The sequence below is a fragment of the Populus nigra genome, chromosome 10 (genome assembly GCF_951802175.1).
Source record: "Populus nigra chromosome 10, ddPopNigr1.1, whole genome shotgun sequence".
NCBI lineage: Eukaryota > Viridiplantae > Streptophyta > Magnoliopsida > Malpighiales > Salicaceae > Populus > Populus nigra.
The window spans coordinates 10,356,062-10,382,145 of NC_084861.1; the positions used below are offsets into that span (position 1 = coordinate 10,356,062).

A 26,084-nucleotide genomic window follows, 5' to 3' on the forward strand; every position below is an offset into this window, starting at 1 on the left:
AAGGTGGAGATTTGTAGCAATTGTCAACATTTTTTCTCAACAACCCTCAACCACCCTCAACCACCCTCTCCTTTCCAACCACCCTCTCCTTTTCAGCCATTATATTGATGCTTCCCCTTCTCATGTAGAAATAAGATAGAAGACAGAAGTGAGAAACGAGGGAGAGAGAATAGAGAGTGCAGTGGTGAGTGCAAGTGTAGATTTGAGAGAGAAGAGTGTTAGAGTGAAACACTGATTTTGTGGGTTGTATTGGGTTGAGTTGAGTGTTTGTATCATTCCTTCAATAATATACAATCTGCTGTCTCCGTGGACGTACCCGGTTTTGGGGAACCACGTAAAATCTGCTTGTTTGTGTTTTATTTGTGTTTGCTTTCGGTCCAGTATGCACAACACTAATTTCATCACGAACCAAAAACTACATTTTTAGCAGTTTCAGAGTGTCTTTCTTCACCCAAATATTCATGTTCCAAAGCATCCAAGGTGACACGAATAAATTGGTTCCAGCGTAAGGTCAAGTTCATAATTCCTCCTCGCTTCTGGATCTTCTTCCTGGTAACTGCCACCGCATCAGATCAATTAGTATTATATAACAATTTATTGCGCACCTATATATCGTTAATCAATTTGTGATCACTGACCACATACAATAAAGTAAATAGACACTGATTTTCTGTATTTTTAATATGCGGTGGTTGGGACTAATTGGGATATCATTTTAATTTACGGTGAAATCCAAATGCCCTTTTATGTTAGAAAATCTAGAAGAGAGATTACGCATAAAATTAAACAATAGGCATTCGTTAAAAATATTACTCCTTGAGAGTATTTTTTTTCCCCATTTTTCTCGATGAAAAATATTTTATGGTGAATATAAAAAGATGCTCAAAATAAGGCGATATTAACATTTTATAACACCAGCTTTCACATCAAACACTAGATCCAACAACCAACTAATTAATCAATCCTTATGCTTTCCTTTAGCGATTTATTCCTTTTTCATACATTCCAAACTCCAAACAAATGGAGCAAATATATACCGTATCACTCAAAGGGTGTTGTTACTATCAAAAGTATGTATCAAATATCAATTCCCTATAGAGTTGAGATGTTCATTTTGACATTAATCTTGTTATTAAAGTGACGTTTAGAGTAAAATTACAGAGAAAAGAAATCAGGATGCAAACGATGAGAAGTAATGTCATGCGAGTTAAACCATATAAGCAGGGGTGGAACTACTGCATGCTTTGGGGGAGCATGACACCCCCGAAGTTTAAAAAAAGAATTAGTTTTGGTTCTTGAATTTTCATAATAGTTATGCATGCATTTGGTTTCTTTAAAAATAAAATATTTGCTGTATAATCTTATAGTTTTTATGACGATACCCTATCTAAAATGGTCTAGTTTCGCCTCTTACTAAAGGCTATATATATATATATAGCTACTATAGCAGTGCAAGGGAAGATTACCTGATGTTTAAACAAGGCAGTGGCGGCTGTGGTAAAAGGAATGAGGAAGCATTAGGGCCATGATCTTGCTGGTCCCAGAGTGCCGGCTGTGCCAGTGCTTTCTCCTTCTCCTTGATCTATTTCCAAATCATTCAATAGTAAAAATCATCAGCTATTCAACAAACTGATCAAAATAGCTATGCATGTAAATGGCCCTCTCATATATAGTGCGAGTTGGAAAGAATTAATTAAAATGTAATTTGCAAGTCTTGGGACAATAAAGGAAGGCCACCTGCTTCACTAACATGTTATTTTGCTCTTTAATTGCCTTCTCCTGTCATAAAGCAGATAGAAATGTAGAAAAATTAAACAGGCAAATTTAGGCATGAGTCATAGGCATTTAGAGAGAATGAGAGAGAAGAAAAAACTGGATTTCAATAATTTATCCTTTAAAAGCACTTATCCTTCTTAAGAGTGAAATAATTTTACTTTTTCCCTATTTCTTTTTCTGCACCTTTTACACCCCTTTGTTTTCTTCTTTTTAAAGCAGTTTTATAACCTTTAAACCAACTAAATCCAAAAAAAAACATCCTACATCATTTCTCTCTCATGTGCTACATGAATCGGAAAAATATCACTTGCGTGTACGGCTCCGATCTTCTAACGTTCATGTAAGACTTATTCTGACGTCAACCTATGGGATATAACTTCAAAAGGAAAAGGGGGGTAAGTCAGGAGCTTGATGATCTTGGATAAATTAGGCTTTCTAAAAATGATGATTATAGCTTCCAAGGTTGTACAGAGATCATGGAAATTCAAAGCATAAGTTTGTACAAATATGGGGACGTACCTTTATCTGCAGCTCAGAAATCGACTGATACATCAGATGGTTCTGTAAAAGAGAGAACACGTTATTACAACTGGCATAATTCCAGTAATAAAAGCATAAGAAAGTTTAGCGTGCTTTTCTATAGAAGTATAGCATACTTTTCTTTCCCGAATGAATTTAAGGGCGGTATCAATCTGTTGCTCCAAGTTTTGCAGCTCTTTGAGACTCACGGAGTCCAGATCTTCCCCCAAATAGTGCCTGGTAAGGTTTGAAAATCTTGTGAGAAAAATTTGGAAATAAATGCAGGCAAATCAAGTTCGGAGTAGGAGTACCTGTGGTTTCTCTGTAGAAGTTCAACCTTTGCCTTGAGCCTGTTATACTCTAGGGTCCAGTTCCCCTGCGAATTAAGTTAAACTCGGTATTATTGGAACCCGACATGGTGACTGAATCTAACTTAATGAATATATTGTACATTAACTTACCGTATGAATTTCAATTCCCCTTTTCGTTCAATTCAAATCAATAGTAGAAATTAAAGTGCAGAAATAGAACTTAAGAAAATAACAAATCTGATGAAATAGTAATTAAGGCCCTACCTGCGAATCAAGATCAGTTGCGACTAATTGCCTCTCTGCATAAGAATACCTCTCGTGGCGTTCAAGTATCTTTTCCATGCTGTTGCACAACAAGACGATGCTTCTTAGTAAATAAATACATGTTTCATTTTCCGGATGTGTGCATTTTCCACGACATTTCCACAGAGACAACTTGACAGTATATGAGAAATCAGGAATAGAAAGTTTCAAGCTTTTTTCCCTTGAGTCGTATCTATGATTGAAGAAAATCCATTCAACTAATTTTTTCCACCATTAATTCATGCATATCTAGAGATTTGAACATCAGATTTCGTATCCAATTAATTTAGATGCATATCTTCTATCTGAACAGGGGCAAACAGTTGAGGCTGACTTGGTTGAGGTTTGATTCATAATCTCCTATTTCGCCTTTACAGGCGCAAAAAACAAACAGGGGCAAACAGTTGACCAGAATAGGGTTTCACTTTTTTTCTTAGATCTTGCACGGGATTCGTATATCTTGGTGGATTGAATCAATCAACACTATAAAATGCTGGGCTACTCTGACCTCTTCATATCAATGGATATTTTTTAATCTCAAATATTTCAAAAGGAGGGTTTGAACATGTTGCAATATCTCACGCAATGACGAGAGAAAACATGCAACTGACTATATTTTCATGGCACCATAATGATGTTCCATGCATTATAGAATTGCTAGTGAACCATCAACATAGCTATCTGTGAATTAAAGAGTAGTTATGCAGCAGGAGCAGAACAATTCACTTTTAAATTTTGCAATTGACAAAGAAACATATTCACGTGTTCTATTCTCGACATTTCACAGTGCAGAAGAATAGTTATGCAGCAGGAGCAAATCTAGTACTGAAAAGAAATACATAACGTGCTCTATTCTGGAGATTTCACCACCACTAGTTACTGATGGTTATTTATGGAAGGCAAAACAAATGTACCTAAGTAACAACTGCATCATAAGTAAATGTAGGAGTCAAGAAAGCATGCTTCCAAACATAGAATGCATATCAAATAAAAATAGGTAAAAAAATAAAGTGCGAATGATCTTTTCCAAACGTAATCTAAAATTAAAAACAAAAAATGCAAGGAATCTATATAAAACTATTCCTTGACTCATAAGTTTTAGATAATTATTAGTCTACAGACCAATCCTAAGTAAGTTAAATACTATTAGAAAGTTAATATAAAACTATTTCTTAGGCTTTAATTATTCCATATATATACAACACACACAGTCTGTTAACCTCTACCTCCACCACCTCTTTACATGCATGCTTCTCACCATCCTCTCAAGATCTCTTTGGTTTCTATTGTATAGATCACATCGTAAAAATTAGTTTGATTGAAATGGCTTCAAACGTCTCTATATTTTAGTATTGCAATCCAAATCGCTACGAGCAGTGTCAAATCCAAATTGCAAGTACAATTAATTATCCTTTTCTTGTTGGATAGTAGAGTTAATTATTTATCTCTAATATTTTTACCCATGAGGCGTACGCTATCGATGTTTTTATTTTTCTAATTTATGTGGCAAATAGCAATTTCTAAACCAAATAACTAGTGCTGTTGATATTAGATCCATTAATTAATTTCTCGAAAGTGTCAAAAAGGGACACCATCCAATTTATATTAAAATATTTATGTTCTCCTAAAAACATGATGCGATTGCTTTCCACAAAATTTAATGTATTTATACTAAGAATCCTAATCCGTAGCTTACTTTAACAAGTTCAAATAGATATATCAGATATCATGTTTTATTATGGGATGTTGCACCTTCATTTCAACTGCAAAACTGTCATAAAGGATTGGGAGTATAGTACTCCTCCAGTCAGATATGGGCACAGCATCACCCTACAGCCATCAAAATCTATCTGGACAAGACTTCGAGGACCCATGAAGCATATGTTTTATAGTTATTTTAATGGATAAAGTAAGAGATAAGTACACTGCAGAAACTTTGGAACCCTCTGGAAATTAAAAAAAAATAAGAAAGACATGATTATTAAGGATACAAGAGATACTCAGTACATTATATTATATTAATTACTAGATCCTATCTTTATATGTACCAAAGATTATGTACGAAGCAAAAAATCCAAAACAAATACGTGTATAGCTTCAATGTTTGGCCATGATAACGTACGTTGAGGAGACCTAGGTCATTCATTTCTAAGAAAAAAACCAGCCAAAAAGAAAATCGAAAGTTAGAGAGAGGTCATACACCATGTCGTCCCTATCAAAGAAAGAAATAAAAGAAAAGAAAAGAAAAATAACAAAAGCCCCAGATGAAAAAAGAAGAAGAGAGAGATAAAGAAAAACCTAATTAAGATGTAAGGGTATAATATATTTAAGAGAGGTGAATTGAGTGCGTACCAAGCATTGGTGGAGTATTCAAAGAGCTTCCCTTTATGAGAGAAGACGATCAAGGCAACCTCGGCATCACATAGGACTGAGATTTCATGAGCTTTCTTCAACAATCCAGCTCTTCTTTTGGAAAATGTAACCTGCCGGTTGATCTTGTTCTCTATTCTCTTCAGCTGAACCCTACCTCTTCCCATCTCTCTTTCTCTCTAAATGTCCTAACCCTTTCTTTTCTTTGTTCTTTTTTTTTTTCTCAAAATAACCCCACTACAGCAACGAAAGAGAAAACAAAAAAACACCAAACCTAAACCTTAAAAAATGAGATGTGAAAAATAAAAAAGAGGAACAAAATTATAAATGTAAAGTTTCCTCATAGAAAGCATGCGCAGGTGTTGAGTGGAAAAGAATAGGAGGGTCTACTGTCTAGATGGTGAATGGGTAGCGGTGTACAGTGAAATTGGCAGGATTGGGCAAAACCGGAGTGGTTTCTTGAATGTGAGTTGTCGAATTCTCACTGGCTCAGGACTGTCTTAGCTAGCATGGATTCTATTGCCTACGCAGGTCCCGGTCCTTTTTCCTTTCCTTTTCTTTTCGGACGAAGTGGGCACCCAGGATAGAAATAGGGACACAGCTGTAAAAAAGTTAAGGTAAACTAGTATATTTTTAAATATTAAGTTTAAAACTTTAATATTTAATTAATATTATGTTTTGAACATCCAATATTAATGAAATTTTAGTAATTATCCAAGCTATTCCATAAATATTCTAGAACAAATTTTCTTTACATCTAAATCTAACTAAAAAATTATTCTTATAAAATTTAGTATTTAGTTTGTTAATCTTACATTTAATTTAATTAATGATTTTAGAAAGTTAAAAAAAATTAATTTTAACAAAATCCGAGTAAAGTTCCTTCAATTTAAAAATACATATAAAGAACCACAATAACCAAACACAATAAATTCTTATATTTTATAATCACAAATAGTCTCAGGAATGCAAATAAATAAACATGCATACATGCAAAATGAATCTCAAATACTTAAATAATACAACATTCTAGATAATTTATCATTAATTCAACAAGCTCTAAATTCAATATAAACCCTAAACAATAATTTCATTTCAACTAAACCAAATATAAATTTATAACAATATAATATGTTTACCATACTTGTAGGACTAGAAAAAAAGCTAGGTGGCGATGGCGACATCATGAGATTTTGAAGAGAAAAATGTTCTAGTATGCTTGGAGACTAAAATGAGATTTATAACAACTATTTTGTCACGCTAAAAAATAAAAGTCTTTAATAAATATCACATTTTATAAGCGTGTGTTATTTCACCAAGAATTTCTCAAATGGTAATATTATAGTTGATTGGGACATCATATTCAAGATACTATTTACTCATGCGTATGATTATCAATGATAGAGGGTAGTCCAACCCGTTGTTTCTCGGTTAAGAAACTAACCTTCTTTAAGTCTATTTTATTTATTTGAGTTATTTATGTTAGTAAGTTTTAATTGATGGGTTGAGCCCAATAATTATATATTTTAATGTTATGCTATTTATATATTCTTCTTTTAATTTATAAGATAATTTTAAATAAATTAAATAAAAAATTACATAGTTGAATATTTTCCAACCTCTATTCTACTCTTTCTTTACTTTTAATTTCTAACTTCTTTTTCTAAATTATTTTGGTTCATTGTTCGGCGTTAAATTTGCCAAAATTTTTATATAATTGTGCTAATTTCTTTAAAAAATCTTTCTTTTCTCTATTTTTACTGGGCACGTCACAGCTGTACGGACTCATCGGAAGAAGAGTTGTTTTTATTGTTGGGTTATGTCCACACCCACGTCCTCTTTCGTATTGACGGCGGAGATTTTGCTAACACTAATTAAGTAATTACCATATATGATCGCGAGATTTGTTACGTGGAATCCGCAGCGAACCCCTGCTAGGTTTGCTAGACAGACCACCGGTTTCCGTCCACACAGGGCCAGAGCTCACCTAGTCCCATTCATCAACAAAAATTGAAAAGATCAACAGCCTTGAAAAATTATATTCTTGCAAATGTAAAAATACACCAACTCATGCACATCTGACCCCTTTTTTCATATTTTTTAATTAAATTCTTTAAAAATAAAATTATCTAATTGTGTCATTATTTTTAATAATATTAACATATTTTATGGTTGTATTAGGCATTTCTTTATATATATATATATAATTATATTCATAGATAGAAGAATCATGTTACAGATTATTTAGGCAAGCAAATAATTATTAGAAAAGATGACTTAGTTGTTTGGTTATAGCTTCTTCTTTTAATCATGGTCTTTTTACTTGATTTGCTTGTGGTTTTAGTTTTGTTGGATAGTTTTATGTGTTTTTTTTTTAACTTTTATATACTCTTCTCTTTTAAGTTATGTACCTGATATCTATGACAGTTAATTTTATAAATCTCTCATATTTCATTAAAAAAAAATGATATATATGAATCTAATATGCATAAACAATGCTATTATTTTATAAATTAATTCATGAGATTTTAAAATTAACTTATAAAATCAAGTTTAATAATAATACTAAATAATTTCTTATAATCTCAATATTTTTTTTCATGTTAGGAACTGCAACGTAACTAGATTTGTTTTTGCAATAATTTATTATGAACTTAATCTTATGAACTCAATAAAAATCAAGTTTAATAAAAATACTAAATAATTTCAAGGGTTTTTTTTCCTCAAAGGGTTATCAAACAAATCACATCAATAAAGAAAAGTTCGATCATTTCATCAAGTATATATAGAACACCGAATATTGTTTGTTACAGGCAACTTATTGCGTAATCGTTTACACATCTGTATATATGCTGACGGATGAGGCAAAGTTGAACCATCACATAATTAAGAGTTACTTGTGCATTTCGTTTTCTAGCCCGATGGCAAATTCTTGAATTTTTTTAGTTTCAAAAGCTAAAGCATCCACCCTGGAATGAACCCGTTAACATTTTGAGTTGAGGATGTAACAGTCGCTTGATCTGTTTCCGCTGGATTGTAACTGTTAAACAAAAGGAAAAGCTCATGAAAGAAGGAAAAATAGCTGGAGCGGAGCAAACTGAGTGATTTTCATTTGAATTTATGCAGGTTAAGTAGGGATTTACATACCCAAACTGAAAAGTACTGTTGTATTGCAAAGGCTCGACCGGATCATATGGCTGAACAGGTTGGAAGCTGTATGGAACACGTTGCTCTCCGACTTTCCATGACAATCGAATTGCTGCACTAGTTTCTTCCAACTACATATCCAAAATTAGGATTTCAGAGAGTTAAGGTAAGAAGTTCATTTTAAAAGTTTATCAGAATTCAAGCATTCGTGGATTACTGTTTGTTCATGCACCGTGTGGTGTGCAAGTGCATGTTCTGTAAGATCATGAACTGGGTAAATGCTGAGGTTTCAGGTTCCACAACCCAGGCAGGTACAGGTATTTATTCAAAGATTCACGAGAAATGGCAGGTCACTATTATGTGTTTCCACCAATTAACTGTGCATTAGCAACACACATATGAAGTAATCAAGGCTGTACCTTTCTTTTTAATGCATTATTGGTTTCCAGTAGCAGTTCTTCCTGAAAAGGCATGAAATATACACATCATGGGTCATATTCGAGGTATACAGCATGCGCGCGCAAGTGTCTGGTAGTAATAAATCTAGACGTAATTATTACCTTCCTTTGAAGTTCAGACAGTTCATCCAGTACAAATTGGCCCTGCAAAAATAATGAACGGCCAAATTAACAGAGTATTTGCACTTTCTAAAACATAACATAACATGCACTTTCTTAGTTTTTCTGTCAGAAGTTCATAGGAAGTTAGAGCGAGCGCGCACCTCATCAATTCTACTAGGATAGGTGTTGGGTTTTAGGCTTAAATACCATGTTAGTTCCAATTGATTTGGACTTGGCCTGCATTTTCTTTTTTTCTAATTTAAGTGGCCGTCGACCAATATCACTACCATGTAACTCCATTACACTTGTATTTGCACAAACTTCATCAATTTAAAGAGCCTTAGAAGGACGCAAGCAGCCATCATGGGTCTCTCAGCCGTTTTGATTTTTAGAGTTGTGCGGCCATGTAAATATATGCTTTGTTTTATCTTTTATGTTTTTTCAATCTCTTTCATATTACAATCTACAGAGAATTTTGTTTTAAGATGCTATAAAAATCCCTAACAAATTAGTATCAAAGCTTTGGTTTGTGCTACTTATAGGTGTGCTTTCTTTCTTTCTTTCTTTTTGTTTTATTACATGCAAAAAGTTCTATAACTAATACTAGTTAATTAAGCTACTTATTGACACAATGGATATGATTTAAAGCAAAACTTATAGTAGTAATAATTTTAGCTAGGAGCTCAGAAAGTAATATTTAATTATTTAATGGATTTTATTTAATAATTTTATTTTTTAAATTAAAATGATTGTTTAATATAGTATTTAAATCTTATTCATCGAGTAATAAGATGGTTTTACGCTTCAATAATTTTAGATTTGAGGAAGTATTAAGAAGTAATATAAAATAATTTATGGTTTATTATTTATTATGATTTACTTTAACCTTTAAATTAAAATGATTATTTGACACGGGATAATAATAATGTTAGTGGTTATATATATTAAATACCTTTCTACTCCTGATTTGCTTCAATGACGAGTCAAGCTGATTCTCAAGCTGGTCAAGCTCCATAGTGCCCAAATTCCCTAAATCCTCCCCGAGAAGATTCCTACAGAAGTTGAAGTTTAATAAATGAGTACTTATGCAGATTGCCTTACCAAAAAACAGGAAAAAAAAAATTATGATTGCTTGCAAAATTCAATAAACTTTAATATTTATACAAATCAATCAAGCATGGCATCTAAGTTTTTGGGTGAACTGGTATCATGGTGTATATTACCTTTGAGAACGCTGTAGCACGTCCACTCTCGTTTTTAGCTTCAAGTATTCCTGGTAGTTGTTCTGCTTAGAACATTCCAGCTGTTAAACTTAGTTTCATAGATCATAGATCAGCCAAGAAAATGCTATTAATCAAGCAACCATAACAGCTGCTGGACAGTTCAGGACTAAAATTGGACGTTTTCCTCTGTTCTCTCTTTGCCAGGCTCTTAGAAGTTGGAAAAGCAATATCAAAGGACTCTACTACTTACTCTAACAACTCTGAATTTCATAATATAATGTACTTTAGGGAGTGATGGTTAGATAATCAGAAATCCATAGTACTTGAAATGTTATAAAACTTCACTTAGACACCCATACCGTGCGAATGACACTTTCCAGTGACAGACACCACCATGTTTTCACCAGAACATGATCTTAGGGTGTAAAAAAAACGAAAAAAATACTTAGTTACCTGCGTCTCCTTTTCAGACTGGCCCCCTTCCAGAGCTCCATAACTGAACCTTTGATATTTTTCGATTGTCGTGGCCATGCTGGAACAAATGCAGAAAACAGAAAATAAAGATAAATGTTAATGAATGAAAAGGAGTCATTTAGTTACAACAATTTCGCGATCCTGGATAAATTTAATTAGGCAGAAGAGATGAAGTGAAAGACAGACAAGTAAAGGAAAAGGATTCGGCCTACAAGCAACATAATTTATTTTTTTTAATCATCTCCGACAAAGCTTTTTTCACTTATAAGGAGGGTTTTTTTTATTTTACCTTTCTCCCTGGAATTATTCTCTTGAGCGTGTGAATCCGGAAAAGAGATTTTGAATTTTGTTTTTAATATTTTAGAGATGATATATATATATAGCCTCGACTAGCATTTTAATTTTTTAACACGCCCTTGATGGAGTTGAAATGTTTCTGTACATGTAATTGATTGATGGTACGTGGAAGACTTGTAAAAACTATTATCTTTATGATTGTTTTGTCCTTAAAATTTTTTGGAAGTGTTTAGATTAACTTAGTATATACATATATAACACCCTTAATGTCATAAATTAATTATTTGTGGAACCGCAACTAAACCAATATGATGAGTTAATTAACTAGTGCTTAGTGTTCATCGGGAAAATAAAGAAAAAAAGAAACTAGTGTTTGTACATATATAAGACATCATGTCATTTTTTGAAAAAACCCATTAATTACATAATATAACACTGTTTGAATAAATTTCATTTTGTACACGTGTATACATGCAAGAAAGTAAGTCCAGACAGTGAGCAACAATAACTTTCATCCAAAAAATACAAAAAAGAAAAGGAAGTTTGAAAGGTGAGATTCCTAGAAATTAATTTAATATATTTATCAAGCAAGAAAAATGCAATAATTATAGAAATCTCATATTCGAACTCATTTTGCTCTCTACTCTCATGAACCAAATGCCCCTAGTGTGTGGTTTCGCTCTCTACTTAATTTCATGATCCAAATACCACTATAGTATGGATTACTATAAAACTACATCACGACACCAACATGTATTCTATCGAGGCCACAAACAATTAACAGTTCAGGATTACCCTAGACGCACCATCGGAGTTCAAAAAATCCGATCAGGGGACGGAGGCAGGCAACCACACCACTAATCTCTCTCTGAGGTTATAATATTCCGAATAAGATATTTATTAATCGTAATTAAAATTATTTAATATCACAAAAGGCATGGAATGAAGCTAATGAACACATGGGCGGTTTTAGTTTTTACATTAATATTTTATTGCCCGTATAGGATTTAATTATATGATAATTAAATTTTATCTATGATTGAAAAACTAGATTTTGATCCAATTAACATTATATAAGATTTCACAACACTTTGGTTTTTTGATTATCCATTTTTTCCTTACTTGTACTACTGTTATTAAAATATATATATCACGTTCCTAATGCTTGAAAGTATTTGTGTTTTTGTATCTTCCAAGACGACAGTACATGATATTCTGCTAGCAAGCTAGCTCCCCAAAACAACAATTCCTTTTTCCATCCAACTCTACCATGTTTTGATATCTTCATATTAATAAAGTTTTATATTCCTCCTTTTGTTTTATCCTGTAGATTTCTTTTCATCCAATATCGAGGTTTCTAAGATTTAATTGGGTTTCAATAATGAAGGAGAAGAGAAAAGCCAAGTTTCCATACTATTCTATTGTCGGTGTGTTGCTTTACACCTAATGATAGCATTGTATGTACTAGGAAAAAGATCTAGGCTTGTTTAGTAAGTCGTTTAAAATCATGTTTTTTTTTAATGTTTTTTTTAAATTAAATATTTTTTTATTTTTTAAACGGTTTTAATATATTAATATAAAAAATATTTATTAAAACATAATAAAAATATTATTTTAATATATTTCTAAATAAAAAACTACTTTTTACCAATCAACTACTGCTACACTCTCATCATTTCTTAAAGTCCCATCAAGATTTCACTCTTATTAATGCATGATTATTTCTATTTTTTTTTTATTTGACGTACTTACTTTTCTATTATCCTCATTATGCATCAATGATTTTCTTATTTGTTTTATTTTAGACGAAGTTGTCTCCTACAATGGACACAAGTCACAACACTATTGTTCTTAAAACAAGTTAGCATTTTGTTGGAATTAAGAAATATTGTACAAAGATAAAGGCAAGAATAACAAATACTGCAAATGACGCCATTATTACAAATGAGAGAACAAAAGGTATTTAAACACGTTCATCAGCATAGGAAGCCCCTGCACACAGGCCTTATTAATGGCTAGTAGAAATATTAGAGAGGAAAACCTTTGCAAACATGCATTGAGGCGTATCTTCGGGTGTCTAATGATGTAGAGTGATAAACCAATAACAATTTTAAAAATTTAGGCTGTGATAAATACATTCCAATTCCACTATTATTTTTTTCCTTGAACAAAAGCAGTATCGATATTAAAAAAAATTATATTGTGTTCATCTACATTGGTTGAAAGTCAAGAATCCTTATTCAAGAATTATACCCTCGCAACTCCTGGCACACAACTGATTAATTCAGCTATTTGACCCAGATGAGTTTTAGAGAAAGGCCATAACCCTAAGTTACTGTGTTACGCGACACTTTGTTATATGATATATTTTATGACCAATTAGTTTAATATTTTTTAAATTTTCATTTTGTATCTGAATCTTCACATATATATATATATATATATATATATGAAAATCTAGTTTTATGAAAGTCATAAACTCGCATAATCAAATCCATTTAAGAATTATGTTCCAAAAAAAATTACATAAGATTCAGCAGTACAATTAACTTACTTTAGATTCAGAAATCCAAATTTAAAGAAACTGATAAATTAATAGCTACCAAATCATTCATAGACTGAATTGATTTTCTTATAGCAACAGCCGCAAGGGAAATTAGTGAAAACCTACTTTTGACAAACACTGGTAGTGTTAAGTTGTTGTGAATCAGAAACTTACAAGAAGTAAATGAACTAAAATTGATAAGAATCAAGGAGAAGCAAGAAAGATGGGGGGGGAAAGGAAAACTAATAGCTAGAAGTCTTCAACACCTGGACTTAAATCAAATGAAATCAGGAAAGTTTCTCTAATATATATGATCACCATGGAGTTGCGTTTAATTTATAGGAGGAAAATATAAAACATGAAATTTAACCATGGCTTGCTAGCTTGCCTCTCCTCTTGGACCCTGAACCCGCATTTCCAGGAACGATTTAAATACGAGTGCAGAGACAGTACAAAAGCAGCGAGGAGACTGGAATGACTAGATTAAAAATATTAAGTTTAACCACGAGACAGTACTTCAAAATTCATTTTTCTTCGAGATAATAAACATTTGATTTGTCACCATATGCCGAAGTATGTACGTGCGTGTGTGGTGAATTCCAAGCTGCACGACACCTGAATTTCTTTTTATGTAATGGTACTCTGGAAATTCATATTCATAGAGAGAGAGAGAGAGAGAGATAATTAATTGCACTACTTGTTCTAGAAAAATAAAAATAAAAACAAAACAAAAGAAAGAGGAAAAACGTTCTGCTGGTTAAGAAAGAAGAACTGAAACTTTTCGATCCCTTGAAAGTCTGCATAAGAGGATTCTTCTTATAACTCAAGATCTTCATAAAATAGACACCTAGCTATCTCAGTATCTAGACATAAAGATGCCTAGAAAACTAAAATCTACCTCCAATTAATAAAGACCGGCCGCCTATAAATATATATATATATTCTTAAAACACACAAAAAAAAAAAAAAAAATCCATCGCCAGAAAGACATCATCAAGAATTAAAGGTCGCCAAACAAAATATTAAAACACTTGTATATTGGAAAGGTTTTAAAAAAAAAACATCGAAACGATATTATAAGAGACTGGAAAGAAGAGAGATTATACTTTGAAATATAAATTTATAATTATGTTTAATTACAAGGGGGGTTACGTACTTGGAGCTGCTGCAGAACTCAAAGAGCTTGCCACTGTTGGAGAAGATGATGAGCGCAACCTCAGCATCACAAAGAACTGATAGCTCGTAAGCCTTCTTAAGCAACCCATTCCTTCTCTTAGCAAATGTTACTTGTCGATTTATCTTGTTCTCTATCCTCTTCAGCTCTACCCTCCCCCTTCCCATGTTTCTTTTTACTATTTTTTATTTTTCTTTTGATGTTTTTTATGATTTAATACCAAATATGGATCATCTAGCTAGATCTTGTTTACCTTGCTTCTTCTCCTTCTTCTCTAGCTAGGGCAAGGATGATTTCTTTACTATTATTTGTGAAGGTGGTTCGTTGCCGGGTATTATTTGCTACAGTAAATAGTACTTTACTAAAATAGACAGGAGAGAAGGGAGGTTAATTAGCCTGTGGGGGCACTTGCCTTTTTATTAATTTTTCTTGGATTTTTATTTTTATTTTTCAACTTTTAGCATTAATTGATTGGGTTTAAAAATGTATTTGGTACTGTAGAGGACGATTTTTAAAAAATATCTTTTATTTTAATATATATTAAAATGATTGTTTTAGATTTTTTTTATTATTATTAATACTAACATATGATCAAAACTAAAAGTAAAACACTAAAATTACATCTTAAAAAAACATCTAAAAACAAAATCAATCTCAGTCTAAGTTAGAAACAAGGCTTCCCAAGTCAAGGTTAAGAATAATTCAAATACTACTTTTTCGTAAAATAAAAATAATAATCAGAATAATAATCTCAGCATTGATATTTAAGCATCAATTCTTTAAGCTTATCTTCCACTGTTGAGTTGTTTTTCCAACCCCTTTAGAATTTTTCCTTTATTTTGCTGCAAACTGACTCCACATGCTCACCACAGTACCTTTTAGCATCTACGACAGTACGCGGTCGCTACGTGTCGACGTTAAAGCTATGAAGGCCCCCCTTTACTAAGTTTCTTTTTTCTTTGACGATTAAACCCTTTATCAACTAGTCATGTACGCTCAAGTTAATCTAGGCTGGAATCTAAGAAGTGTAGTTTTGACCGGCATACTCTAAATATATTCTTAAAAAATTACAGATTCAAGTTTTATAAACTTAGAAATACTGAAGGTTTATTTAATTATTAATTTTAAAATTTTTAGAATTAATCAAGATGTATATATTAGTTTGGATATCCACGACAATAATAATAAAAAAATTATACCAGATTGGTTATTTTTTGGTGTTTGGAATAGTAATAAAAGTAAGTTTTAAAAATAATTTTTATTTTAAAATACATTAAATTACTTTTTTATATTAATATATCAAAATCATTTAAAAACATTAAAAAATATTTTTTTTTGAAAAGTTTTACCCAACTGCAGTGCCAAACAATGATCTTTATATGCTACTTTGTGTCCCGAACAATTTTTTCTGAAAATATAAATATTTTTTATGTTATTATTAAACTTTCAAGCTTGAAGATTCCCTACCCAAGTTTGTATTTTCTAAAATTATCCTTTATTTAATAAAATAAATAAAATCCACTCATGAAACTAAGTATCAACATAATATCATGACATTTTGTACGCAGAAATCCATTATGATAGTAAAAGCAAATTTAAAATAAAACTTTCAAACAAAGCCATGGTATCTTTTATATGGTTAAAGAAAACAAAATTGATAGATTTGATAAAATTATATAAAAATCTTTAAAAAATGTGAATTTTATGTTAATTAAACATTCACAAGTTTTTTTATATATTAGGCATACATTAATATAAAAAATAAAGTTAAAGTTCCCATAGGAATATAATATTATATGTGAAAGATGCCAAAAACTAAATAAAAAATTATAGTGCATTTAAATCTAATTGATTTCATACAAAAAAATATTGAAAAAAAAAAGTTAGATGGCCCGGCACGTCTAGGCCTTCTTACCTAAGCTTGTGATCTTGATCCTTTATTTTTATATATATACAAGGGATGGGATATCTATTATATGTCCTTTATTTATTTAAAAAACAAGTAGATGGCTTGTTATTTATTGTCTAGGATTTGACCATCACAAAGGTGTCAAAAAAATCAATGGAAATGATTCTTAGGTCTAGGAATCTATTTTGTAATTATTTTTTATCCAAAAATACTCTTAAAATCTAAGTAAACCCATTAATGGCATCAAATACCCTCAAAATAAGATAAAAAACAAAAAAACAACCAGAATTAACATAATTTCCTTAGTTCAAATCTATCATTTCATGTAACTTGAAAGCTAAAAAACATCACAGTAAAACTTTTATTGTCTAATGAAATTTTATTGACATGATATCAACCTTTATCGTAGCTAGAATCTATATTAACTAATCTTCATCCTTTTTTTTTGTTGTTGTTTTTAGATAATTTTTTCATTCCACTCTATAATCACATGCTTGATATAATTAGTTTAAAATATTAAATGCTGAATTTTTAAGTTTTCATGGGGTCAACTTTATGAAGAGTAGAAATATAGAATTTTACCTGATTTAATATTTTTCATTGTCATCAAGCAAGTAAACTGTACAAGGAATGAAAAAACAAAGGGACGTTATTCTCTATCCACCCATGACTAACTGACACATGTTTAATTGAATTGCATATACATTAGCTTTCATCTGGGATTTGTCAACGAATACTTAAAGCATTAAGTTTTCTCATTGGGATCCTTCGAATTGAATTGAAGGCGCTTGGAAAGATGTGCTAAAACTAGGGTTTTCCATTTCCGTTCTCACCAGTACTATGTAGTGTAAATCTAGGATTCAATAATCGTTTTAGGTCTATAATTAGGAAGAAAAAATAGATTTTATGGATCTACGTAATTACCACTAATCTATCAAAATCCTCATATATCCGAACTCACAGTATCTTTTGTAAGAGATTTAAAAATTTAATTACCGGCATAGAAATGTTAGTTCCCGTGATTACTCCACATGAAAGAAAATGTTGCCGATGAAAATACTTTCACCGATAATTACCAACGAACATAAAATATTTCATGGTTTCCGACGGAATTTGGTTTCACAAAAAAAAACAGACTGTAATTTTTTAAAAATAATTCTAGATTTTTCTCCGCTAATGATCAGTGATTTTATTCCCAAATCTATTTTCTTTAAAAGCAGGAAACCTTGTTTACAAGCAAAGCGCCAATAATCTTCATTTTAGATTTTTCTTTCCCTCTAAATTAGCCCAGAGATCAATATTGTTTTTAATTCCATAAACTTAATGGCTTTTAAAGAAGATATCCCTCTTCATGTGATGCCTGAATTATCGATACAATCTTTTCTTGAAAAGCTTACCCTTCTCATTGTATCAAAATCTATCCCATTATTTACTCTTCCATGTCCATCACTAAACTTGCTAAATTTACCTAACTGCAGTACTAGAGTTCTTCTATGTACTATGAATTAACCACTTGGAGAATTCAATCTCTACGTCATCCAGATCGAAAAAGAATCTAAACAACGAGCAACGAAGGGCTATATTTGAGTCCTTGCTAAAGCAAAGTCGGAATGGAAAGTAAGTAGAGTCTCTGAAAAAGTTATTGCCAACATATTTTCAGTATCAACACGGACTGTCCGTCGAATTTGGCAGCAAGGACAAGCTTATCAATCTAATGGTTTAATAGCTGATGTATCGTCTTAAAAACCAGGACGAGTGGACGCAAACGGATTGAAATTGATTTTAATTCGGTATCTGAAACCCCATTGCGTCGTCGATCAAATATACTCGCGCGCGCGCTCTCTCTCTCAAAAGCCTTGAATGTGCCAACACATCAACACTATATATAGACGAATCAAAGAAGGTGCTCTTAGGCCACATTCAAATGCAATGAAGCCTCATCTAACAGAGGCAAATAAAAAGGCCAGGTTAGAATTTTGCTTTTCCACGCTTGATCACTGTAGACTGAACAGCACGCCTGTGTCCATGTTTAATTTTGTTTTCATTGATGACAAGTGATTTTACATGCCATAGACCACATAAAGATATTATCTCCTCCCTAATGGAGTTGAGCCTTTTGCGAGCTGGCAAAAGGAAAAGTTTCATTACCGGGAACATGTTTCTAGCTGCTGTAGAACGCCATCGATATGATCCAATGTGCAATGAAGAATTTTCAGGAAAAAACTGCTATTTTCCTTTATATATAAGGAACCAGCAAAGCGTACTAGCAGAGATTGTGCTGAAGGACCCTTAGAGACAAGAACCATTCTATCTGTATATCATGTTTAATTCAGAAGGTTCTCCCGGTTATTAACTGGCCAAGATGCTATGGCAGTGGAACATTTTTCATCCAACAAGGTAACGTAAGGCTGCATAGTGATCCAAATGACATGGAATTCCTTGAAGAAGAGTATAAATTAAGCTGAGTTTGATAAATATTCGACTTTGTTTTATACCTCCTGGTAGTCCTGACTTGAATGTGTTGGGACTTGGGTTTTCTCAAGCCATTCAGTCTTTGCAACAACAAGAAGCTTTTACAACAATTTATGAATTAGTTGCTTCCATACAAAAAGTATTTGATGAATTATCACCGCCAGAAGCTCAGTTATGTTTTTTTGACACTGCAAATGTGTATGAGAGAAATTATAAAAGTTCTAGGAGGTAATAATTATACACTGCCACACACGAACAAAGAGAGGTTAGAGTTTGATATATATTCAACTAGAAAGTGATCAAAGTCTTGTGCAAAAATCCTTGAGCATTTAGGGTAGTGTTTAATTATTATTTAATTACAGAAAAAAAAATAATGAGAATAATTGAAAAGATAAAAGATAAAAGATATAAAAATACATATTTCTTAAATAATTTTGAAAGCAATTTCCAGTACTTCTAAAATATAATGTATACAGGGGATAAGATTTCAAAAACAATATTTTTTTATTTTTTATCTCTAAAATATTATAGTAAAAAAAATTTAATTTCAAAATTATTTAATTAAAACATATAAAAATAAAATTGATTATTATCATGTAGTATTAAAACCCGACTTATGATCGACTTAGGCATGGCTTAAGTCATAGGGTAAGAGCGCCAACCCAGATTGAATCTAATTTTTTTTTAAATCAAAATAACATTATTTTGACAAAAAAAAATCAACAAGTTTTACTCTAAGTCAATCGAGTTATAAATAGACACGGGTTTTTGATAGGATTGGATCAAATCAAATCAATTCTTTTTCTATTTCTTTTTTAAAACTGAACTAGTCCAGACCCCCCAATCAATCATGTTTTATAATTAGAATTATTATACTGTTATTATTTCCCACACTCAAGTAAAATCCAAGTAAAAAAATATATAATATTAATTATATTTTTAAATATATAAATTTGATAATAATTTATTTATATTTAGGGTAAAACAATTTTTTTATATTCTATTATGTCATTTTAATTGTTTACCATTAACCAAATAAAATACATATATAATCAGTACGTATTAGATTTCACCACTAAATATAATTTTGTTTTCGTATCATGTTCTTTTTTATTTTCAAAATACTTATTATTTTTTATCATTTCTATCCACCTAAAAGAATATAAAGAAGTAAACATTAAACCCCACCTAAAAGACTAGATCAAAGGAGCTTTGAGTGGTGTGGAATTTATTTTTTTGTTGAACTCGTTTTTGCAACTCCGATAAGGTTTCCACCATGTATTCCGGGCAACAGAATTTAATATTTTGGCTACATAATATTTTGTATTTTGTGTAATGTTAAACTTGTATACGGAATTATTATTATTTTCCTTTCTTTGCTTACTTATACATTATTCAATTTTATTTTTGTTTTTAATAAATTTAGAATACAATAAAGAGTGAAAAGGTAAAATAAAGAATTTGTTATTTTTTAACTTTTGAATTGAACATTTAAGTAGAATAAAAAAAATAAGGGTGTGTTCAGTTATATAAAATAGTTTGCCTATTTCTTTTTTCTTTTCAGTATTTGTTTTAGTTTTTCTTTTCCAATGAAAAAATAAAAAAAAATGTTCGGTTGTTAAAAATAAAAATGAATTTTATCACAGAAAAAAGAAAAAACACATCAAGATTACATCTATTTTTTATTAAAAAATCATAATCATAATATTTTATATTTATGATAATCTAATTATAGAATATTAGTTTTATTTCATTGAGATTAAGAATTATTATGAAAAAGTTATGCTGTTAACTAAAAAAGTCTTTATATTATATTTATAATAAAAATTGAATTTATGACACTAATTAAATATAAAAAAAAACAATTTTAATATTTTACATTACGAAAACTGTATATAAAAGAACAAATTCATGTTCTTCTTGTTTGAAAAATAGTGAAAGATTTGTATTAAAAAATTAATAAATATATTTTCTAAACTCATAATATGTTTGAAATATTGAAAAACTAGTTTTTGAGTTTTCTAGATATAGAAATAGTGTATTTGAATAGAAAGCTTTTTTATTTTTTTTATAAAATTAAAGTATTACTTTATTTTTAAATGATAATTAAAAGTAAAAAATATTTCCTATTAACTCATTGTAGATTAATTATATATAATTATATTTAGATCTCACATATGCAGTCATGCAGCTGGATTAATATTGATATATATTTTTGCTGCATCTATTTCAAGATTTGTATTAAATGATTGTTTTTTTAATGAGGTTTTTATTTGAAAATATATTAAAATAATATTTTTTAATTTTTATATTAGAATATTAAAATAAATTTTTTTTTTAAAAAAAAAGAGTTTCAACTACTTTCAAGACACTGACGTGCTATGCTTGTTGATCTCATCTATAGGTGATGTGATGGATGAGACACCATGCGACATACGGACGTAGATATGAGCAAGACAGCCAGGTTTGCTTTCATTTTCTGAGGACCATAATAATTACTCCATATGCGCACTACTTCTCTGCTCCTACTATCTCCCTGATAGTCACCATCAAATGTGGGCTTCCATCACATTCACAGCCGTGTCGACTTGTGGTTAGCCCAGAAAACTACTTTTCCTTTATTTTTATTTAAAAACAAAAACAAAATTAGCAAACGTCCTTCTCTTTTTTTTTTTGTTACGAAATATTATATTATATATAAAGAGAAAATATACCTCATTATTTTTTAAAGTTTTTTATTTAAAAATATATTAAAATAATATTTTTTATTTTTAATATCAACATATAAAACAATTCAAAAAAATTTAAAACTTAATTTTAAATCTGAAAAAATTTAAATTTTAACCATTACTCTCCGCTTAAACTGCAATCTCAAATGGAAATTAAATTACAATGATAATTATAATAGATATTTTTTCATTCTTTTTTTTTCAAACTACATATTTCTATGCTTGATATAATTTGTTAAAATTTATTAAATTTAAGGAAAAATAAAAGTAGGAATACAAAGGTAGGAACTTCATTACTATTTGATTTTTTATTTTAAAATTTATTTTTATCCGTCTGTTTTCTCTTTTCGGACATCACAATCTCTACAATTTATAAAAAATCAATTTTCTTCTTGAAGTTTTATTTTTTTATTTTTTAGTCACTGAATATAAATTCATTGAATTCCATCTCCAAGAAAAAAAAGTTGTTAATTATTATTAATTCTAGACATTAATAAGATTAATACTGATATCAACAAGTTTCATTTAATAACAAAATTTGGATGGTGATTATTTTTAACCCCAATATGATTTGAAAAAACATATCAAAATTGAGAAAACGAATTTACTTGATTTGATTTTATATTCTTGGATGATATGATAAGTTAATTTTTTTTTTAATATTATAAGAGTGTTATTTAAATGTTTTTAGACAGCAAAAAAAAAGGATTAGAAAATGAATTTCAGACCCAAAAAAATAAATCATCAATTTTTCAGCCACCATTTACGATCGGAATTCTTTGAAGCATTGTCTGTCTTATTTTGTTTTTTTCTTTAAAAAAAAATGAACAAAAGATCATACGTTTCTAAAAAAAATAAATAAAAAAAAGCCAGCCCAGACAGGAAAGTTTGGATTGAAGTTCCACAAGCCCGGGCGTTTTTGAAGGCCTGGACACGCTGGGGCCATCCAGGCAGGCGCGCGTGCCATTAGGTGTGACAGGCTTCTCTTCTGGAGCCTCAGACAACACTTGTACAGTTAAATGCCTTGCAGCTGCTCTTTGCTTCCATCAAATGTCTGAAGGAATGGGTCTTGGTGGTTGCATCATTATTTAACAGATCAATATTCAAAGCCTTCGAGTTATGTCAACAATAAGATGTTATTTATGTTTTTATTACTTTTCTAATTAATCTTGATTTCTAATTATTTTTTTATTTAGTTTTGGATTTTCTAGCTTGGTCTGTTTTTACTTGTACATAAACAATTGATCTATTATTATTTTCATCATATTATTGAATTATAATATTTTTTTTAAAATATCAAAGTTTTTTTTTACTTATTTTTCTATAATTTAATTAATATCATAATCTTAAAGACCCTAATTTGTATCTACGTTGTACATTACATCACAAACCCAAATTGAAACCTCAAACTCACAGGAACTGGATTTTAAACCATGGTGCACGTTTATTTATTTGCGAACAATCTCTTGAATACAACTACTTTGAATTATCAAGAAAAGAAAAGAAAAAACTATATGAAGTACCCTAAAAAATTGTGCTGCAGACACAATAAATTAGCGGTGCATGCCCTTGCTTCCATCTTTAGGAATTTATCTCACACTACTGGACTGGCTCTCGAAGCCACCACCACACCTACAGCACATATTATCTCAATATTGTTGACATGTAAGTATACTCTTTGTAGTCTATTTATTCTCGACATTTTTTTCTTTTTGGGAGGTAACATGTTTTGATGATGAGGATGATGATGATGATGATGCATTCTCGAAGGTTTATTACTTGGAATATTAGTACTTTATATATTAGTTACATAGTCTCAGTGGAATCGTATTTATAGTTTTAAATTTCTTTGTTGGTGTAGTATTCTTCAATTCGTAATTTGGGATCAAATCTAAAATTAATGTAAAATTATTTTTTAATTTAATCCCTCCTATCAGCCTTATGCACCTTCCTTGGTAGAGGTCCTTCACTCACGTCCTTGATTTGAGGCACGTTGTGTAGATTACCAGGTTAAGTAAGTTTTGCTTCTCTTTTTTTCAGCCTTCAATTTGTGGTTTGCAATTGCTTTGGACTTGATCACGTTGTTCACAGTACAGGCTTTCTGATAATTTATTTGAATATCGAGCATGCATCGAATAATATCAATATATTAATATCATTATTTTTTTTTCTGGAAAAGCAAGTGAAGTGTTTATGGTTACATAATTCTGTTATGAAAGACAAACTAAAACCTGTCCAAATTTAAGGTATCTTGCAGTAGCGAAAGAGAGAACCTAGCTAGTTAAACTAAATTCTGCAAGATCCAATTATATATTATTTAATTTGATCGAAGATTCTCAGCCCAGTCTTGATGTTGCCTAATAATTCAGTTAGATGGGATCTGCTGGTAGACCAAAAATATTAATTTGATGTTTTTTTTCAAGTAAGAAAATACATTAAAATAAATGCATGTTATCACGCAGCAACAAATGCTATGGTACTTGACATGGAGATTGCTACAGATTGTGTTATGAGATAAAAACACGAGGGAGAGTCGCAGTCTCAATTCTCAAAGGTTGGATTTTTGTTGAGGCAAATTGTGGCATTGTTGATTCAGTAAAGATTACAAGAAATAATAATAAAAAAAAAAAGAAAAAGAAAAAAACGAGGGGCCATCCTATTTTTGTCGCTTCAAATGTTTCACTATACAAAATGGACTGCACGTTGTGACCTTGTAGCGGAAACTGTCATGATTGTCCAACCCGAAGGGCCCAGACTTCTTGTGGGCTGATGATGACACCTGCCACGTGTGTAGCTTAGGTTGCCTATCCGCATCATGCACGTGTATACTCGTGCCCACATGCATGCCCTTCGAGCTCCAAGTCCAGCACCGAGGATGGGTCTGTAAAAAAGAAATGGACCGAGCCCATATGGGCTAACCCAATGTCGAGAGATCGAGAGCGAGAGAGAGGTTTCCACTTCACATGTGGATATCTTATCCACTCTAGCTAGTTTTAGTTTTATTTTATTTTTTGGTGTTTTATCAGTTTATATATATTTTATGAGTTTTAAAAATATTTAATAATTCTGAAAGTAAAACTAGAGCTCAATCTCGTTCTTTAACACGGAGGAGCGTGCTGTTTGGCAAGGAAATTGCGAAAGGGGCGTCTGAATTCCAAAAACGACAAATAAGAAAAATTACGATAGATCATCTTTTTTATCTTTATTTTCCAGGGAGTCCAGAGCCAGCGGGCACGGCGAATGCCCTGGAACTGGAGCCACCAGCCACCAGGTAAGGAATGTGTACGACCCTCTATTAAAAGACTCAAACCTCAACTCTCACAAAGAAGAGGCAAACTAGATATTGCTGGGCCATATTGTTTATTTTTTTTATCAGCAATAAAAGAACAGCCTCACAAGGGGACAAAAAATCTAAGCTGTCTTAGCCTCTCCTCTTCGTTCAAAAGTAATTCGTGTTCATACTGGATCATTTACCGTGCTATTGCTATGGGGTGGAATCATTTTATTTTTTTTTTAATATTACAAAACAATTAGGTATTGATAACTTATTTTCAAGAATAAAAAATTAAATTATGTATAAATTAATTTGATTTCACCTGATTAACCAACTGAGTTATGAGAATCAATTTTAAAGATTAATATTGAAGAATTCTAAATTAGTCTAATATTAAATGATAAAATTAAAAAAATTAATTTTAAAAAAGATAAAAAAAAAACTCAAGTCAACTTGGGTTAACCTACCGAACCTAAATTATAAGATCTGGATAATTCAATAGAAAGCAAATAAAAAAAAAATGAAGTGCAATTCTTCATTAATTTAGTGTTTAAAGAAGAAATTCAAAAAAATCAATTAAAAAAATAAAAATAAAAAGATCAACTCGTTAAATTCTTAACTGAAGTCATGAGACCGATGTTGCTCATAAAAAATAAATCAAAATAAATTATAAAATTTAATTCTCAATCAGCTTAAATATTGAAGAATAAAATTGAAAAAAAAATTAATTATAAAAAAAATTCCAAAAAACTCGAGATAATTGGGTTAACCCATTAAACCTGTAACTTAGATTATAAGACTGAGATAACCTTATAGAAAGCAAACTGAAATAAATTATGAAATTAATTTCAGTAAATCTAATTTTAAAAAATAAAATTAAAAAAGTGTTTTTTTAAAAAAAAATGTAGTAATTAAATTAACAGTGCTTTCACCAGCTCAATCAATTAATTTCTGTTAATGATGTAATATTCCAAATAATTATAGAGTGACTTCCAAGCTCT

At 30.7% G+C, this 26,084-nt stretch overlaps 2 protein-coding genes across 2 annotated transcripts; both read right to left on the minus strand.

The window, feature by feature from the left end:
• Positions 1 to 398: 398 nt before the first annotated feature.
• LOC133705069 (truncated transcription factor CAULIFLOWER A-like) lies at positions 399 to 5,629 on the minus strand. The gene is made up of 8 exons (XM_062130163.1): positions 5,262 to 5,629; positions 2,871 to 2,949; positions 2,607 to 2,671; positions 2,433 to 2,532; positions 2,296 to 2,337; positions 1,738 to 1,779; positions 1,467 to 1,582; positions 399 to 556 (listed from the first exon to the last, which is right to left on the minus strand). The coding sequence occupies exons 1-8, from the start codon at positions 5,444 to 5,446 to the stop codon at positions 460 to 462; spliced, it is 726 nt and encodes a 241-aa protein (XP_061986147.1). The 5' UTR covers positions 5,447 to 5,629; the 3' UTR covers positions 399 to 459.
• Positions 5,630 to 8,149: 2,520 nt separating this feature from the next.
• Positions 8,150 to 15,016, minus strand: LOC133704288 (agamous-like MADS-box protein MADS2). The gene is made up of 8 exons (XM_062129081.1): positions 14,682 to 15,016; positions 10,663 to 10,741; positions 10,210 to 10,271; positions 9,939 to 10,038; positions 8,987 to 9,028; positions 8,846 to 8,887; positions 8,427 to 8,557; positions 8,150 to 8,319 (listed from the first exon to the last, which is right to left on the minus strand). Exons 1-8 carry the CDS (start codon positions 14,864 to 14,866, stop codon positions 8,235 to 8,237), a joined length of 726 nt encoding a protein of 241 aa, XP_061985065.1. The 5' UTR covers positions 14,867 to 15,016; the 3' UTR covers positions 8,150 to 8,234.
• Between the last annotated feature and the right edge of the window lie 11,068 nt (positions 15,017 to 26,084).

Excerpts from the sequence above, each read along its gene's own strand:
- LOC133705069 (XM_062130163.1), bottom strand. The coding sequence starts at position 5,446 with ATGGGAAGAGGTAGGGTTCAGCTGAAGAGAATAGAGAACAAGATCAAC. Across the intron at positions 2,950-5,261 it reads GAATACTCCACCAATGCTTG|CATGGAAAAGATACTTGAAC; the intron begins GTACGCACTCAA and ends GTTGTGCAACAG. Across the intron at positions 1,583-1,737 it reads ATAACATGTTAGTGAAGCAG|ATCAAGGAGAAGGAGAAAGC; the intron begins GTGGCCTTCCTT and ends ATTTGGAAATAG.
- LOC133704288 (XM_062129081.1), bottom strand. The coding sequence starts at position 14,866 with ATGGGAAGGGGGAGGGTAGAGCTGAAGAGGATAGAGAACAAGATAAAT. Across the intron at positions 8,888-8,986 it reads TGTCTGAACTTCAAAGGAAG|GAAGAACTGCTACTGGAAAC; the intron begins GTAATAATTACG and ends ATGCCTTTTCAG. Across the intron at positions 8,320-8,426 it reads AACAGTACTTTTCAGTTTGG|TTACAATCCAGCGGAAACAG; the intron begins GTATGTAAATCC and ends TTTGTTTAACAG.